Source organism: Nycticebus coucang, chromosome 2 (assembly GCF_027406575.1).
Source record: "Nycticebus coucang isolate mNycCou1 chromosome 2, mNycCou1.pri, whole genome shotgun sequence".
In the NCBI taxonomy this organism is placed as follows: domain Eukaryota; kingdom Metazoa; phylum Chordata; class Mammalia; order Primates; family Lorisidae; genus Nycticebus; species Nycticebus coucang.
Window position 1 is genome coordinate 37,972,347 of NC_069781.1, and position 19,114 is coordinate 37,991,460.

Below are 19,114 nucleotides of genomic sequence, written 5' to 3' on the forward strand. Positions count from 1 at the left end.
ACACTGGGATCAAATTTCAGCCTGAGATCTGGAAGTGACAAATATCCAAACTATCATAGGTTTTGTGAATTCTATCGTTCTCTTTTCTGAATTCGTATTGTATCAATTATATATAGTCATTAAAATCTAGAAAATACAGATCAATCTTTGGAGAGTAATCATAATTATTTCACAGAGAAATACTGTTAACAATTGGTGGATATCCTGATTTTTTTCTACATATGTACATAAATAAATCATCCCATACTCTTTCTTTAATCAAAAATGTTATACATACTTCTGTATAATATACTCCCTGTCAGTTTCTACATCAATACATTCAAATTAATATCATTTTCAAAGACTTCGTAATATTCCCTTGTATGCCTGTACCTCATTCACTTGTAGTAACAAATAGGATTTTCTTTTTATGTCCATATCCATTTCTTTTCAGAGGAGACACTTGAAATCTTAGAATCCAGTAAGGGGGGGGGATCAGATTTTGTCAATCCTCTTGGCTTCTGAGCCAAATCCAGTTTATCTGGAAGATTTACAGTTAATCAAACAGTACACCAATTTGGGAAAAATCTTTTTGGAGGGAAGTTTGGAAACTGTTATTAACACCCAAGTCCCAATAATCTTAGAGAACGAAAGAAACTCTGGGTTCTACAAAGTTCTAGCATGTCTTCAGTTGTTGGAAGTCTTCCTTATCACATTACTTAAACCTAGCTAACTCCCTGGCTAACCTTGCCAGGGAGTCTATGTTACAATGCTAAAAATAACAACAACTAGCATTTGCATAGCACTTTAGAGAGGAAATCCTAACATGAAAATTATAGAAACTAATTGTCATTTATTACCTTTCCTTATTGTGAATCAATGTGCCAGGCACTGAACTAGGCCTTTAATATAGTCTTTTATTTGATATCTCTCAGAAGGCCTATATACAGTAGCATTATTGTCCTGATTTTACAAATGAGACAGCAGAGGCTCGGTGAATCAATTGCCTGAGCTTACCTGTTAAAACCAGCTTGCAAACATGGATTGTATCAGGGTTTTATTCAGCTATGTATCTCATAGTATAGCTCAGTGCTTTGCATTGTGTCTAGGAGAGGGTAGGTATTCAGGACTCAGGTGATGAATGAAGGACTAATTAAATCACATGCTGTTTCATTAATTCATGTTGTCTCTGGCTGATGCAGAGATGCCCTACTCAGAAATTTGCTTCCTGAGCCTTCCTTCTCCAGCAATGATTATTCACACAGTAATGATTCGGTGGCTCACGGAAAGGTGTCTGCACTCTTTTCATTCTCTAGGGCAGATGCTTCTTAAAATGTGATCCCTGGCCCAACAGTATGATTTTCACCCATGAGCTTGTTAGAAATGCAAATTCATGCATCCCACCCTGAACCCACCCAGAGCAATAAATCAGAATCTCTTGACATTAGTATCAAGAATTGTTTTAATAAGCTTTCCAGATGGTTCCAATGAAAATTAAAGATGAACATTAAAGTTTGAGGACCAGTGGGAATAAGTAATTTGGGTCTGGTGTGTTGAACTTGAAGTACCTTTAGGTTGGGTATTCAGATGAAGATGTCTGGAGGCATCTGGAGCCTCCAGGTCTGGAGCTCAGGAGAAAGAACTGAATTGGAGATGGAATTGTGGGGGTGGTAGTTGAAGCCATGAATAAGACTGCTCAGGATGGTGGGAAGCATTATTGGAGAGAAGGGCAATAGATATTCCCTACTAGCATTATTTGAGTGGGGGAGGAATACTCAGAGAATGAAGAATCCTGGGACAGTCACTCTTTCATGCAAGCAACTTGGCACTGGAATGTTTGTTTCATCTTTTCCTCTGCATTATAAGATCCTTCAAGGCAGGGACTGTGTAAACTTTAACAAGTCCCTCAAACAAAAGTACATTGCTGCAGGCTGTGAATAATCAGTGAATTCCTACCAGGATTCTGCTTTGGAAAAATCCAAAATGATCAGAACCAACAGCAAGATGTTTCCCCCCAAAATCACTTATATCATTTCCCAGTGGACAGTATGGCAGATTAAAAATAAGTGAATAAATAAAGGGCATCAAGTGTAATCCACTGATCTCCATGCTAATCACATTAATCAGAGTGAATTAATTACACCTGAAAACAGATGCAATGTTAAATTCCTTAGAAAATCAATTCATTAAACTCATATCAGAATGCACAGTCAACAACCCCCATGTTTAGAAACTATCAGCATGATTTGGGGCAACTTCTGATTTACGAACGAAACTGCTTAAAACATTTTTAAAGGCAATTACAATTACTGTCTGGCATTTGATGGAAAGAAATCTCGTCAGCATTGTCCCTTGTGTGTCAACTGTCACAATTTTCTAAAAATTTTGAGGCGAAAAATAGGCAGGCTCTACTATTTGCTAGCCTTGATTAGGGTTAATTCAATGTGTGTCTGCAAATAATAGTGTTTAATGTAATCTCTCTAATTACAGATAAAACGCATTTTCAGTCATGCTCATCACTGACAGTATTTTGGGATAAGTTAAACTGACAGCTGCTTTCTAAAGGAAAGAAAAAAACAAACCTTCCTTGGGGTTGTGTTTCTCTCTCTCTCTCTCTGTCTCTCATTAAAGTTAAGAAAAGATGAAACCAGACACTTTGGCTCTGGATACCAACTTTGGAAATCATGACATAGTCTATCTTCTGGGAATTTGACATGTTTAACCAGCTTCTACCCCAGCAATGACTATCTAACTTAAATTTCCTCTAAGTGTTTTCTAAGAGTTTTAGTGAACCAGGTGTGCTAGGCACTAAGGCAATCAAGAAGAAAAGATGCTATCCAACATGCCCTTCACAACTGGCCCCATGAGGCAAGTTTCAAGCTTCCTACTATGCTAGACATAATAGTCACAGTCCCCTTATATTCACAGCCCCTCCCCAGTAAAACCATTCAAGCCACAATGTTTTATGAAGGGTCAGCATGTGTTCCTCCTCAACCTTAGCTGACTGGATCAGAGACTACCGAAAGACACCTAAACTAGGCTCAGCGCCCATAGCTCGCTCAGTGGTTAGGGCGCCAGCCTCATGCACTGGGGCTGGTGAGTTCGAACCTGTCCAGGGCCTGCTAAACAACAATGACAACAATAACAAAAAAAAATCCAGATGTTGTGGATTTTTGTGCCTGTAGTCCAGCTGCTGGGAGGCTGAGGCAAGAGAATTGCTTAAGCTCAAGAGTTTGAGGTTGCTGTGAGCTGTGACGTCACAGCACTCTACTGAGGATGACTTAGTGAGACTCTGTCTCAAAAACAAAAAAAAGACACCTAAACTACAGATTGTTCAGGAGTCTATAATGTGGCTGACATGAAAAGTTGAGCTATTGATAGATTAATCAGATTTCCTTTCTTAGGAATAGTAACTGGAAAATTTTGGATGGGGTAGTTAGGGATAACAGTGAAATTAGAAGATAGTAAGAGAAAAATTAGAAAATAACCTTAAAGAGGCAGGCATCTTCAGATCTATGAGGTTATGAAGAGGCAAAAACAGAAGGCCTAGTTCAATGTTAAATGGATCAAGGAATGAATAAAGAAACAAATAATTGTGAGCTAAGGTGTCTTTGGCTTTTTGTTTGGTAGCCCCAAAACATAAATGATTCACAGAAAGACATTATCCTTAATATTCCTGACTCTTTCTACCTGAGCTGCAGATGAGCCATCCTTCTTTCATCCTGTGAGTCTTAGTTGGGATATAGCTTAGCTTTGAGTATTGAAAAAAATCAAAATAGTGGTTCAGCAAAAGGTTTGTTTCTCTCTCATGAAAAGCCTAATTCTGAGCAATTCAGGACTGATAGGGTAGTTCTGCTCTGCAGAACCCTCAGAAACCTAATTCCTTCCAATTTCCTTTGTTATAATTCTTAGGAGGTACCCTTATCTTCATAGTCTAAGATGGTATCCACATTCCAGAAGGAAGGATGGAGACAGGTGAAGAAGAAGGGGCAAAAGTCACAAGCTGTAACTTAAGATAGATTTCTAAAATCTAGAAGAGTCTTATATATTCATGATTTGGGGGTGGAAATTATGGGAAAGATCTGAGTTCTACTTCTAGAACAGCGGTTCTCAACCTGTGGGTCATGACTCACAGGAACTGTATTAATGGCTCGTGGTATCAGGAAGGTTGAGAACCACTGTTCTAGAGTAACACTAGAAGCAGAAATGACTAGCAGTAGAGCAAGAAGATCACTAACAGCTAATCAGACAATAGTAGGAGCCTAAAGTGAGAGATCATGTAATGATTGGGAGAATTTACGGGTATTTTGTGTTGGTCTTTGGACTTCTCTATGAAACAGAGAGTTCAAAATAATCCCTTCTAGGTACTAAGGACAAGAGACCCCAGATAATATAAGTTACAATACAAATTAGACATATTACAAGAGTAAGCCTACATGCATAAGCTATCCTCAAATATTACCTCTCATGATACTACCCTTGATTCTTTCCAAGTTGAAATTTCCATGCGTCCGGCCACTCCCAGGGCAACAATAAATTGTTTAGAAATACACACGTAATATATGAGCAAATTCATGAGCAAGGAACTGAGGTTAAATGACCCCTGTGTTCTGGGAAGGGGCTTCATGATAGCTTCATGAAGGCAGTTGAAGGTAGTAGAACCATATTAACTTTGTTCAAATCCCACTTACTAGCTGTGGGGTCCTGCTGCTGGGTATTTATCCTCTCCCTATCTCTTTCCCCATTTTCAGACTGGGCATATCAATGTGTTCTTAGAAAGAGTAAACAGAAAGTGAGATTATGGATGAAAGGGTTTACTAGAGTATCTGGCACACATCACAGATACTTAATAAATGTTAGATCTCTCTTCTTTTCCTCTTGAGTCAAGTATCCTTAGAGGCTCAATATGCCGGATGGCCAGCATCACAGCCAGTAGTGAGAGAAGGGGGCTGATGATCCCCCGGCTCACTGATGAAGCCATGAAATGCATCTGAGAGAGACAGAAAAGAACAGAATAGGAAGGACAGTGTGCTTGCAACACAAGCCAAACAGAATACACAAACAAAAGCATCGCTTAGTCAATGTCAAAGTACAGCTCTGAGGAAGAATTTTCTGAAGGATTTCCTGAAGAATTTTGTTCATGGTGAGGGATGTTACCTAACAGGAGGTGCAAAAGCCCTCTTTGAAACAAGGTAGAATTTTCAACTGGTTGGGCAAAAGATGAGTCTTCTCAAAGAAGAGTGTTTGGTTGAGAATGATGGGCCATTTAAGCCTCTTAGATTTTAGTCCTTTCACTCTTTAGCCTAGCCCTGGAACAAACAGCCTTGCTCATGGAGCAATCTCAGGTGCCTCCAGAAGAGAAAGAAATGGGGAGGTTCTGAAATCAGTGCGTAAGGCAAAAAAACAAAAACATGTATCATCAAGATTATCTTTGAAAATCACTTAAATCATACTTAAACTGAAAAGTCAACAATTAGCTAAATGAATGCAAAGCAGAGTCTCAAAGGGATATACGCATGGGAGTATTACTCACAATAGGCAAGAGGTGGAAGCAACCGAAATATTCACCGATGGATGGATGGATTACAAAAATGTAGAATATACATGTGATGGACCATTTTCAGCCTTAAAAAGGAAGGAGATTCTAACATATGTTGTGCCATGGATGGACCTGAGAACATTATGCTAAGTGGAATAAGCCAGTCACAAAAATACAAATACTCTGTGATTTCACTTTTATGAAGAGTCAAATTCATAGAGACAGAAGGTGGAATGATGGTTGCCAGGTGAAGGCGGGGATGGAAACTTGTTGAACGGATACGGAGTTTCAGTTTTACAGGATGGAAAAGAGTTCTGGAGATTGGTTTCACACAACGCTTCTGACATGCACATTTGAAAATGGTTAAGATGGTGAATTTTATGTTATGTGTATTTCACCACAATTTAAAAAGTCAACGATTAGCCCTCTCTCCTCCCCCTTTAAAAAAAAACAAAACAAGATTTCACTCTATTGCCCAGGCTGTGTGCCGTGGCATGATCAGGGTTCACTGCAGCCTCCAACTCCTGGGCTCAAGCAACCCTCTCTCCTTAGCCTTCTGAGCAGCTGGGACTACATCTGTGCCACCATGCCCAGAATAAGGGTTTTCTTATTTTTTTTGTAGAGATAAAAAATTATCACTGTACTGCCCACAGTGGAATGACTAGCTTCTTGTATTTATCTTTGCACTTCCTTGCACAAAATTGTAGAAATTTAACTACAGACAAGTGCCCCTTATTTAGCCCTGAGCTCCCTGCTCCCTCCCCATTCAAAACAGATGGTAGTACCTATTATCCTTAGAGAAGGGCATTAATCCTCTCCTCTTATTTTTTCTTTTTGGCCAAGCACCTATATACACAGAAGGTGCCCCCAAAATGTGTACCCATTGTAAGAAAAGGAAAAAAAAAACTGTATTAAAATTGTGATACCCAACATATACTGGTCACATTTATTATTTTACATAGTGTATCTTGTCTATCTCCTAATTGCAGAAGTCAAATGTGACTTGAGTACTAGGTGCATTTGCATTACTTGTGAAGAAGGGGTTTCTAAGCAATGTGGTAGTAATGGCTTACACAAAAAGGCAGAGAACACTGATCAATCTTTGAGAACTCTACCTCTGACATTTGGAAATTCTGGTTCACAAACAACCAGTAACCTATCATCTTGATATAAAAATGAATCCTTCATACCTCTAAAGAATACTGTCAGGAACCAAATTGTTAGCTTCATTTACATTATATACAGTTGAAAAAAAAAAACAAAACGGAGTTTTATACAACGTGCATGATTGCATCCTCAAAGCACCCAGCAGCGTTCTGCCCCCAGGAAGTAGTCAATAAATGATTATTGAATTTAGAATGTCCTTTCCAATCAGTGAGGTTTAATATATTTCCAATTCAGAATGCCTATTAATTTTTCAGCATTACTAAGCCTTCAAAAAAATCAATTTTGGGATGTGTTTAAGCCGTTCACAACAAATACTACTATGTAATAATTAAGAGGAAATTGTGAAATGAAGCATGCTTATTCAACACACAAATAGCCACTGATAAAATGTAATTTAATTTAATCATTTAAATTTACATTGTTAATGTACAAGAGCATTTCTTTCAAACCACAAGTTAACACACACTAAAGAGCAATGCTGTTAGAGGAGCAGAGAAACTTGGGAGAACTCTGCTGTCTGAAATAAAAGCAAGGCACTCTCCATTAACAGCTGGTGGATTCCTGATTTCTGCCCACAGAAGGCATGCTCACACTGAGAGAGCTCTCCTGCAAGGGGAAGAATTACCTGCTTTAATATACTTGTTGTCCTCTTCCGAACTAGTGTGGTCATCCACTCGGTTTAAACTTATGTGCAACATTAAGACAAAAACAAGAGTTGAATTGATAAATGACTTGGAAGGCTCTCATAGTTGTAATAACTATGGAAGACAGAAGAACATACTATAATCTTTATATTCAGGACTAGTGTCTGGATCTGTTACTAAAAAAGCTTCTTCCTTTCTTCCAACCAATAGATATGATGGCTAAAAAGTCTTTTCCTTAAATCTTAGGAATGTAAAGATGAAAAGTAACAGCATTTCTCTAGGGCTCTGCTTTTTTTGTTTTCTTTTGTTTTGTTTTATTCTTCCTTTACAGACATGACAAAAACAAAGATTAACTTTCCAAATACTAATGGTGCACAAGAAGGTTATGTATGCGTAGTATCTCTAATTTATTCAAATTCAATTTGAATCTGGTCTGAAGCTATCTTGCATGAAATGTTAGCTTTCCTGATATTTAATAATGTTTATTATGTTTGCATATAAGCTCAAAAAATTAATGCAAGAGTACTACTTTACTCATGGTTATCTTCAGGTAAAATGTAAATATTAGTGGTTATGGTTAAAAGCCTGATTTCCTACAGATGCAGTAAGTTGAGGGGAAAAAAAGACTATAGAAAGGTGAATTAGGTCATAGTCTTGATTCTGTTTCTAGATGTTTCTCCTTGAGTAACTCTTTACCCTTCAATAGGTCCTACTTTTCTCCTTTATGAATTTCAAGAGGTCTGAATACTTGACAAGTCAGGCCCCTTCCAAGTCTAACATTTCAAAATCCTAACATTCCAGGTCCTATCATCTTGATACAAAAATAGTCATCTTTCATAAAAGCTCACACAAACATAATACATGATCAAATATCAGAATGACTCCTGGAAAAAAAAGTATATGATTTTCTATCTGGATTATACTTTGCAGCAATTAGGCAATTCATTTGGCATTTGTTTGATTGTATAATTTAATGACAATATAAACAGCATATTTTGTTATTTTTCCTTTAAAAAGACTAAAGCAAAGATGATTTAAAGCTAACAAAAACTACTGTGGCATCAGTTTGACATTCAAAGTTTGTTTCTTAGCAAAATGTCCAAAGATATTTTGACTTGATACAGAGTATATAATATAAAGACTTTTAGACCTAAAAATCTTCAAACATTATTCGAATTTAGCAAAACATAAGCAAAATTTTAATATCAAAGTGCTAAACAGTACTGCCTTAAAAGTCACTGCAAATGAACCATAAAATAACGGCATGGGAAGTGACATTTATTGTACAAATGGTTAATAAAAAGACACCTTATAAATATATATGTAACCTGCTATATTTATATATATATGTTTATTTAATTTCTAATTGGTGTACCCAAGTCACTGTGAACACCCCATTTAATTACTCTGTAATTCAGCTTCCAGGAGCTGGTGGTCTTGCAATAAATACAGGCAAAGCTATTACAATATAACGTGCATACAAATGTTTATACAAATAAGGACACTATGCCACAAATCATTTCATCATATTATGGCATCAACAGTATAAACATACAAAAGGGAGTACGAACACGGAATGTTGAAACGCAGCCCACTAATCCTTTCTAGTACTCACATTCATACTATTTTTTAAAAGACTTGCTTTCCAGAATTGTCTCTTTAACCAATAACAAAAATTAAAATTATATATAGAAAAATCCTTACTATCCCTGGTGCTTACCCTGTATGACCCAGTTCCTATGTATTTGCATGTTCTGATCTTGGAATCAAATACTTGACTGACTTACCAAACATTCCTGGGGCTTCTGAAAGAATTTATCAGTCAGTTGCTACAACTGAAGCAAGTTTAGGGGACTCTTGGTGGGGTTGATAGAATACAACCAAAACGGTAATATTTAATCCATTTATTAATCTGATCCCCCTTCAGGACAGCTGGACAGTCAAGGCAGAGATCTGGTTCCATCAAGAATGACCTAAAAGTCTTGGATAGGCCATAGCTCAGAAGGATTCTACAGGGCAGGTGATCCAAGCTTCTGCTAGGAAAATCAGCATGTGTCCATATGCTAACATGACTGCCTCCTTTTTATTTCCATATAAAATAAAGGAGAGTTAATAAACAAGACTAAGACAACACTTTTAAAAATTGCACTTGTATATGGAAGCGAACGGCCATTATTGTTTTGCTATGTCTGATTTGTAGGTAATCCTCCATCTTTCGCCATTTATTAAAATAAAGGAAGAGAGAAATTAAGAAAAGGGAATTTCTGCCTTGTTTGCACCACATATGTACCTTTGATACAGGAAGCATATTTTAAGGGGATCAATCTTAAGACACATCCCACCCTGGCGAACAACCCTTGGCTGTTCTTGTTTTTAAATACAAAGCAACTATAATTGTATTCCCCAGAAAGACTTTTAAAACAGTTAAATTATCCTTTTTTTTTTTTCTTTTTTTCCTGCTGGGATAGCATTGTCCAAAAGTGCTTTGTTAGCAATTTATTAGAAAACCCTCATGAACTATACCTCCCTACCACCCCACACCCCAGAAGCTAAATATAAAACACAACCCCAACACAATACTCCGCAAAGATTTCTGGCTTTAGGTTGTAAGGAAAAGAGCCAGAAAAAAAGTCTTCACTTTCTACAGGAGCTGTTTTTTCTCTTAAGGAAGGACAGGAAATGCTAGGTGTCCAGACCCCTCCTTTAGCTGCTTGGCAAGCAGGTGCTAGCAGATGAGGGGCTCCCTGTCTGGGCTGCTCCTGTTTAGAAGGGTAGGGTGTCTAGGAAGAGCTTGTCAATGATGGAAGGCGGAGACACCAAGTCTTCCAGCTTCAGGTAGAAGATGCGCTGGAGGCCCAGGGTGCAGATCTTCCTCAGTTCCACCAGGGCACCCAGGACCTTGGGCTCGGTGGGCTCCAGAGCTTGTCCCTTATTCTGATGGTCTTTTAAGCTGCTTGTGATCTTGTTGCATAGCTCCTCCACTCTCTTTGGTTCTTTTAACCCATGTCGTTCTGCAGAGGGATAGAAAAGGGCAGCTTTAGGAGGCATACACACTTCAAGACACTTCGAACCCCTAATTGAGGTTTATGTCCTGTTTTGCCAGTTGGGATGGCATTTTATAATCAAAGTGCCCTCCCTAGGCTGGGTGCAGTGGCTTACACCTGTAATCCTAGCACTCTGGGAGGCTGAGGTGGGTGGATTGCTTGAGACAAGAGTTTAAGACCAGCCTCAGCCAGAGTGATACTCTGTCTCTAAACTAGCTGGGTGTTGTGGTAGGTGCCTGTAGTCTCAGCTAGTCAGGAGGCTGAGGATTACTTGAGCCCAAGAGTTTGAGGTTGCTATGAGCTATGATGCCATGACACCCTACCAAGGGTGACAAAAGTGAGACCCTGTCTCAAAACAACAACAACAACAACAAAGTGCTCTCCCTCTTAGAGGCAGTTCACAGCTGCCCGAATCAAACAACATCAGGGTTTAGATCCCAGTTCTGCCACTTACTTGCTATATGCCCCTGAGTTAAGTCTCTTAACCTCTGAGCCCCAATTTCCTTTGCAATGAAGAGAATGATCATACCTTGTTCAGTTTCTGGGAGGACCAACTTAGGTAGATAACACAAGTGAAAGCACAGTTCCTGGCACCTAGCTGCACTGAACGAATGGTAGGGTGGTTATTATTTTGTGCCCATTATCCTACTAAGCCCTCACCAAAGCCCTGTCAGAAGACAACTCATTTTCAGAATGACATGGAAACACATTCAAGCAACTGAATTAAGGTTCCTGTCTTGATAGACTCACTTGAGGGAGATGGGGAGGCTGGAAGTTCTATTTGCTAATGCAAGGGCTGCCCAGCAAGACCCAGTACAAAGTGCATTCTTGTGTTGTCATGCTAACCAGCATTGAGAAGACTCCAGCTTTTCTTTTCCCTGTTCCCCCTCCCCTTTGAAACACCTATTGACTACACCTGGCACTCTGTACAAACTCCAGGTCCTCCTGCTGTGGAGATGGAAAAGCCAAAGAGAAGGGGAGGAGGCCCAGAAGACATGGAGCAGGCAGTTTATAACATATGAAGGAATGAATACCAGTAGCTTGTATTTTATAAAACAATATATAAAATGATCCCCATGTTAAATATTATGATCTATGTTATGTGTAAGGATAAATGATTTTTCCCAAAGTCACACAGCTGCTGAAAGCTGGTATTTGGGCTGGTACAGTGGCTCATGTCTATAATTCCAGCACTTTGGGAGACCAAGGCAGGAGGTACTGCTTGAGGCCAGGAGTTCAAGACCATCCTGGGCAACATAGAGAGACCCCATCTCTATAAAAAAATTTAAAATTAGCCAGGCATAGTGCCACATGCCTGTGATCATGCTACTTTGGAGGCTGAGGAGGGAAGATCACTTAAACTTGGGAGTTCAAGTTTACAGTGACCTATGACTGTACTATTACACTCTTGTCTGGGCAACAGAGGGAGACCTTGTCTCCAAAATAGAGCTGGAATTGAATCCAGTTGTCTGAGGCAGATTCTGGCCTCTTGTTTCAGAGCAACATTGCATCTCCCCATAAGGAGAAAGGACCCTGACCTCCCATACAAATCACTTTGCTTTTCCTCAGCATTTAGATATTCGAACCTCTTTTCTAAGGGAAAAGGTTGGCCTGGGTTATTTCAGTTTTTCCCTCTCAGTACATTTATGTGCAAAAATCATGACACTTGAGAGATGGAAGACATCCTTCTAATGAGAAATCAAGTGCTTGTTTCTAATTTTTATTAAAATCTTTTTAGTTGGGGATATTTTTTGTTAGAAAGGTTATTTCCTTGAAGCAAAAGACAATCAAGGAAGCAAAATAATTATCCAGACATTTTTCTCTTTTCTTGTCCCAAATAAAAGAGGCCTGGGATCCAGGAAATCTATATTGTCTTCAGTTCAGCTTATTGTATAAGAACTTCAGCAAGTTATCTCTAGGGCTCTGTAAAAGAGAAGGTTGGATCTAATGACCTCTAAGGTCCCATTTGGCTCAGATGTGTTATAATTATATTATAGTGCAACCATGAAAATTGCCAACAGCATCTCAGTGGATTGCAACTTGCAGGCGTCTCATCTCAATGTTAACAGTCTTTAGGGAAAAGGGCACTGGACTTGGAGTTAGACCTGAGTTCCAATTCTGGTTCTGTCACTTACTAGCCAGGTACTCTAATATCTCTAAGGTTCAGTGTTGTCATGGGAAAATGCAGATTACTGGGGGGCAGATACACACTTCTTTGTTGTATTCTTCCTGAGTATCTTCAATATTATACAACAAATTAATATAAAAAACATGATTATAATAAAGCCCATTTCCATGGGACGTTGCGAGGCTAAACCAAGACGATGTTATGAAGAATGTTCTGCCACCTGTAGAGAACTGCACTCATGGGATGGTCAGGCTGAGGACAATGCCTGATACCTGGTAGTGGTTGGTAACTACCATGTCTAACTAAAGCAGGAAAGGCTCCTAATTCCCAAGCTTTGCAGTGTATGTTTTTGCTTTCCCCAGGAAACTATTAGCTAATCAGCCCAGGTGCAAACCTGTCTCCTAGGGCTTATCTTTACTAAATACATAGTCCCTGTGCTTTAGTCTCAGAATGATGCACCCAAGAGTGAACTTTAAGAGAAATTCTGCCTGCACTGGTGTTCCACCTAAAGTTTTATTTCCCCCCTCAAAGCAAAAAAGCAGGCTGCAAATTTGGCAGTAAATTACAAGAGCTATAAAACATTCATAGCCTCTGACAAGTAATCCCACTCTTGGGAATTTATCCAAAGGAAAAATTTAACAGAAGAATAAAACTGTATGCATGGAAACATATTACTTCCTCCCCCCCAAATATCCACTCAAAACAAAAGCAAATAAATGAAAATTGGACAAAGGTAAAGAGTTGAAGACTAGGGCAACATTTAAGTAAGTGATGGTACAGCTATATAGTGGAAGGTTCTTACATATCAAAAAGGACAAATATAAAGACTGTGAAGCAACATGGAAAATATTTACAACCTTAAATAAGGAGGAGAATATTAAATCATATCTGAGATGTGATTACACCTATTCAAAAATTATTTCTGCATATAAAGAAGGGTTAAAGGAAACAAAAGGTGAAAATGCTTATGGGGTTGTTGGATAAATTTTGTCCTTTCTTTTAAAACTTCCAGGTTAGTGCTGTTTATATAATAAGGTGAAAATAGCACAAGGTAGATTGGGTCCTTTGTGAAGCCCTCTACTAGTTTAACATGACCAAACATCAACTTGCTAATACTAAATTTATTACTACTGAGATGTATCAATTAGAGTTATAACCTAGGGAGAAATGCTTTCCTCAGAATAGAATACCAATCCATTGATTTAAGCTTTCCCTTCCTTTCAGTGTCTCATATCTTACATAATATTCAAGACTTCATATTCATTATTAGGATAAAGAAAGTGAACAGTGTGTTGGCTGGATTTTGGGAGGGGGCTGATTGCAGAACCTCGTACAAGAGGTTTCTCATGGCCAAACTCACAGAAGGTGCCGTGGAGTTTTCCCTGCTCTCCAACCAGTTGTGACCGCTCAATAACTATGGCAACCATTATTTATTCAGTGAATTCAAGTGGCGATCGATCCCTCCTGCCAGCTGGATCAACTCTAGGCCTGGAATTCCTTGAGGAATTCAGAGACGCTCCGGTTAGAAGCCAAAGGCACCTCAACCCTTCTTTGTTGTTTTCAACAGCCACTGGATTTGTAGCTTCTTTACTTTTTCAAAAGAGAAGGAGATAAAATTCAGTCTCCATGCAAACTACTGCCAGCAGCCGGCACGATTTTTAAGTCACTAGGGAGTCACTAAGTGTCTGGGACCTTTCTGGTAATTTGAAATTCCTTAAAACCCAATCACTGACATTTTCGTTAAAGGGATCTCCTTTCTTCTCGCAGCTTTGGTAAACATGGCTGCAGAGCTGATATACAGAGAGTTCATAAATTCTGGGGAGAAGCAGACATTTGGGTTACCTCCCTTCCTAGAGAATTATACACAGGAGGTTTTAGTTGAAGGTCTTTGTCCACCATTAAACAAAATAAGCTTCTCGGTATTTCTTGCATGTCAATCTACATAATTTTTACCCAATACTTCAGTATTTTAAGTCAGGCATTATAATATTCAAGACTTTAAAATACAATTTACAGAAAGAGTTAAGTAAAAGATTTATACATCATAATCACTGAATATATAAATTGGAAGAGACTCGAGTCATTTAGTTCAAATTTCCACCTGAGAAAAGAATCTCCACAAGTTACTACAGAAAATGTGTCAGGCACCAGCTAGAGTGGGAGTTAACTATTTTACTCCGATAATAAAAAACATATTACCCTGTTTCCCCGAAAATAAGACCTACTTACAGGAAAGATAAGACGTCCCTTGAAAATAAGATCTAGCGCATCTTTGGGAGCACACCTTTCGGGGAAACAGGGTAAATAGCATTTTCTATTATGCTCTTTTACTTAGATTATTTTATCTCACTGTCACAACAACCCTGTAAATTAGACAGAACAAAGATGATCTTCAATTAATAGATAAGAAGGTGAAGACTGAGAGGGTTAATTAACTTGCCCACAGTCAAAATTAGCAAGTGGCTAATTTCTTTCACCTTAAGTTCAGAGATATTGCTATTAAACCAGGCTGCCTTCCAAATCTGAATGTCTCTAATTGTTAGAAAGCATCTCCTCATCCTAAGATGAACTAGACTTCCTGTAACTCCCTCCTACTTTGTATGTACCTAATTATCTAACTGATCAATCACATCTTTCAACAAATATTTATTGAGTACCCATTCTGCAGCACTGGGGTTAGAGTAGTGAACAAAGCCAACAGATAACAGATCATACCTCTAACCCGTGTGTGGTGTTAACATCTAAAGATGCTGTTGGATTCTTGTGTATTTTGGCTACCCGTGTCATAGACCTCTGCTGAAGGCAAGAGGCAGGGAGATAGAGGGGAGGAGCAGAGGGGATGTGGGAAAAGGGAGAAACTGATGGAATGAAATAAGAGTGATATTTACGTCTGTATTCATGTTTTTCCATCCCTGTCTGGTTAAGATCTACTCATCCTTTAGATCTCAGATCAAATATTTCTTCAAGGAAGCTTCCCTTTTTAGCCACAGGCTAGATCACGTTCTTCCTATGGCACTCTATTCTGTCCTTTCACAGGACATAACAGTTTGAAATCAGATATTTATGGGATGCTTGCCTGCCTTTCCAATTAAATGTGAGCTCCATGCGGGTAGGGACTATATTTGCTCAATATTGGATCTCCAGCACCAACCCTAGTACATAGGAGACACCCAACAAATACCTGTTAAATAAATACATAAATATATAAATCATATTCCTGTAAAATATGATTAAATAAATACTAAGAGTATAGATTCTTAGTATTTATACTAAGGGAGTTATTAAGAAGCTAACAACAACCCTACCATATATGAGTAGGGTGATTTTGGGGCCTATGTCCACATTTGTAAAATAGTGCTAACAATGGTATCTGTCTTATAGGTTGTTATGAGAATTAAATGAGTTAATGTGTGTAAAGTATTATGAACAATGCCTAGCATATAATAAGCACTTAATAAATATTTGCAAGTATCCTCTATATCTAAAACTCAACTCATTACCTTCCCCTTCAAATAAGACACTTGTCTGAGTTTTTTTGTTAATGGTATCAATCTTCTCTATCACTCTCATAAACATCTCTTAACAGTTCCTTCCCCCAGCCCATCACATTGAATCTGTTGCAAGAACAGATTCAAGATTCAGATTCTGAAGTTCCCTACATCTATCTCCTTCTCTTGATACTCACTGCCTCTGGACCAGATCTTCAGTATCTGCTGCCTAGATTGTTTTAATAGCTCTTGACAGATCTCCCTGCTTCCCATATCTGTTGTAATCCATTCCTGGTATTTTCAAATTTCTTATTAAACAATGTTAAACAAAATAACATGTGTAAAGCCCTTGGCACAGTGCCTAGCACCAAGTATTCAAAATTGGTAGTTCTTAATTTCAGAGAATCCTGATTACTAATAGGTTCCTTCTCCCCTTGCTACTTAAGGTGTGGGCCCTGGATCTGCAGCATCAACATCACCTGGAAGCCTACAAGAACTGCAGAATCTCCAGGAGTTTGAGACTAACCTAAGTAAAGGTGAGACCCTGTCTCTACTATAAACAGAAAAATTAGATGGACACAGTGGCACATGCTTGTAATCTCAGCTACTCAGGAGGCTGAAGCAGGAGGATCGCTTGAACCCAGGAGAAGGATGTTGCTGTGAGCTAGGATGATGCCACAGCAACAGAGTGAGACTCTGTCTTAAGAAAGAAAAGCAAAAAAGAAATGAAGACATGCAGAATCTCAGTCGCTGCCTCAGTGCTACCTAATCAGGATCTGCAGTTTAACCAGATGCTCAGAGATGTGTGTGCACGTGAAAGCTTTGTTCTAATCAATCCTAGTGCCCATAAAATGCTTAACCCAGAGACATGTAGTCTCTGTTTGAAAACCTCATGCCCCATGGCAGCTTATTCCAATTTCAAATCATTCTGTCTATGAGAAAGTTTTTCTTGATGGAGCTAAATTTTGCTGTTCAATATATAGTTTTTCAGTCCTCTCTCTTGGGTCCATACAAGAAATGTCAAATTTTCTTCCCATGCCAGGGAGCAAGGGAGGAAGAAAGGGATGACAGTAGTGGTCAGGAGCTCTACCAAGGAAAAGCAACTCCTCTTTTTGAGCAGGTTTTAGGTCACAGACTAACTCAATGACAACAGTATAGTTTCAGCCAATGGGGAAGGAGACACAGGCTCTTGGAGAGAGATGTGTGTGTAAATCAACCACCAACAAACTAACAGGACATCCTGCTCTGCACGCCACTTCTTTTTCTGCTGTCTCTTAGGTCATGTATAACTTCCCTTCCCGATGGGCACTTCCAGAGACATTGTGCCTACACTGGTCAGGAAGCCACAAGCCAGCTAGCAGCCCGTGTTGAGACTGCAATAAGCTTTTCAGTCTGATTGCCTTTGATTTTTAGAGTATGTGTCTGTCTCTCTCTCCAATGAGATCACAGACTCTTTGAAGGTAAGGGATTATTGTCCCTTACACACAGTAGATGTTCAATAAATGTGTACTGAATTAATGTGAATTGAAATAAGGGAACTATCAAGAATTCAGACTATTGTCTAATAATGATGGTAGGCTAACAATAATTCGTTTTTGTCTAGTTTGGAAGACTTTCTGATTCTCACAGTTAACCTATTCATGAATCTTTGCCATGTGCCAGACACTTGTAAATGCTAAAGTGAAAGATAAATAAGATTCTCCCTCAAGAAATCCATAGCCTAGATGGCAAAGAAAGATACAAAGAAATTCCTTAATATAGATATATATGCAATTGTAGGGATGTATGAAAGATTGTATGGTTTCTTAGAACATCTGGCTCTTTCTAGAAGTGTGTAAAACAAATAATATTTAGGATAATAATAAAGATTTGTTTGACTTTTTTTCTGCAAAGTACACATTAGCTAATTCAATCTTTGTAAGAAACCTGCAAATAGACATCATTATCCCTGTAATAAATGAGAAAACTGAGATTCAGAGAAGGCAAAGAACTTGCTCAGATGGCACACATAGCAAATTGCTGGGTGAAGACTTGAACTCAGATCTCCAGTCTCCAAATCCTATGACACTTCCCTCCCTTTTGTTTCTAACTACTTTTCCCTGCCAGGATTTATAGTTAGTTTTCCTTGAAACACAGCCAAATGGCTATATTTAATACAAAAACAGGATAACCAGGTAACCCATTCAGCCTGAGCAGGGGAACTCTGGAAAGACAGGTGGTGGAGGACGTAGCAAGGTCAGCCACCTGTCTGGCTGTGCCATGCCAGTTTCACTGCTTTCTTGCCCTGCTGGTTCCACCCTCCTTTCTCCTCAGTCTTACTAAAGCACATGTTTTAAGACTTGGAAAAAGACTAGACACAGAAGAAAAAAAGAGTTATTTTTCTCATCTGACAGAAGACATGAGTAGGAAAAGGAAAGCTATGGGGAACATTCTTTTAACATAGTGACTCACAAAATGGCATCTGGTCACTCAAGATTCCCTCCATCATCTGGTTCAAAACTACCTTTGCAATCTTCTTTTCCCTATTACTATATGGGAAATGCATTTTGTGCTGAGGTTAAATCACAGTATCAGCCCATAAAGTAAATAGCATATAGAATCAGTTTTATCCCTGAAAAGCCTTTACATTCCCCCAGAGAACAGGACATGCTCTTAGCACTCACCAGAGGTAGAGAAACCATGACCCCCAGTGGATTCCTCTGATCATCTCTCTCACGCATAGGTCAGGACATACAGTCATTGACTGTAATAGCCTGTGTGCTTAGTTTTTCTCTTCTTCTATGTGGATCATATATGTGAACAAATACACGTCTCCTCCAAAATATGCTGAGATGTTGCATTGCCATGTCCTTGCTATTCTGTTTCCTTGACGTGGAATGTCCTTTGTCCAGACATCTTCCTATGTCCAGATGCCACCTCTTTGGGAAGTCATTCATGACCAACACTTCCACCTTTCTTCATCCCCTCAAAGTTAGCAGTAATCTGCACTTATCTCACATCAAATCAGTCCCTTTTAAGGACCTAAGCATTAACCACCATTTATCAAGTTCATCATATCATAATAATACATGACTTCCTATGTACTTTCTGACAGCGGAATTCATGCCTGGCTCATCTTCGAATCC

General features: G+C 38.8%; 1 protein-coding gene across 1 annotated transcript in view; it reads right to left on the reverse strand.

Moving 5' to 3' along the window:
* Positions 1–7,060: 7,060 nt before the first annotated feature.
* The window catches only part of NR4A3 (nuclear receptor subfamily 4 group A member 3), a 42,580-nt gene continuing 30,526 nt past the window's right edge, over positions 7,061–19,114 (reverse strand). The window contains exon 8 of the mRNA XM_053575836.1: positions 7,061–10,340. Within this exon, the coding sequence (XP_053431811.1) occupies positions 10,093–10,340 (248 nt within the window). The 3' untranslated portion in view covers positions 7,061–10,092. The remainder of the gene's footprint in view (positions 10,341–19,114) is intronic.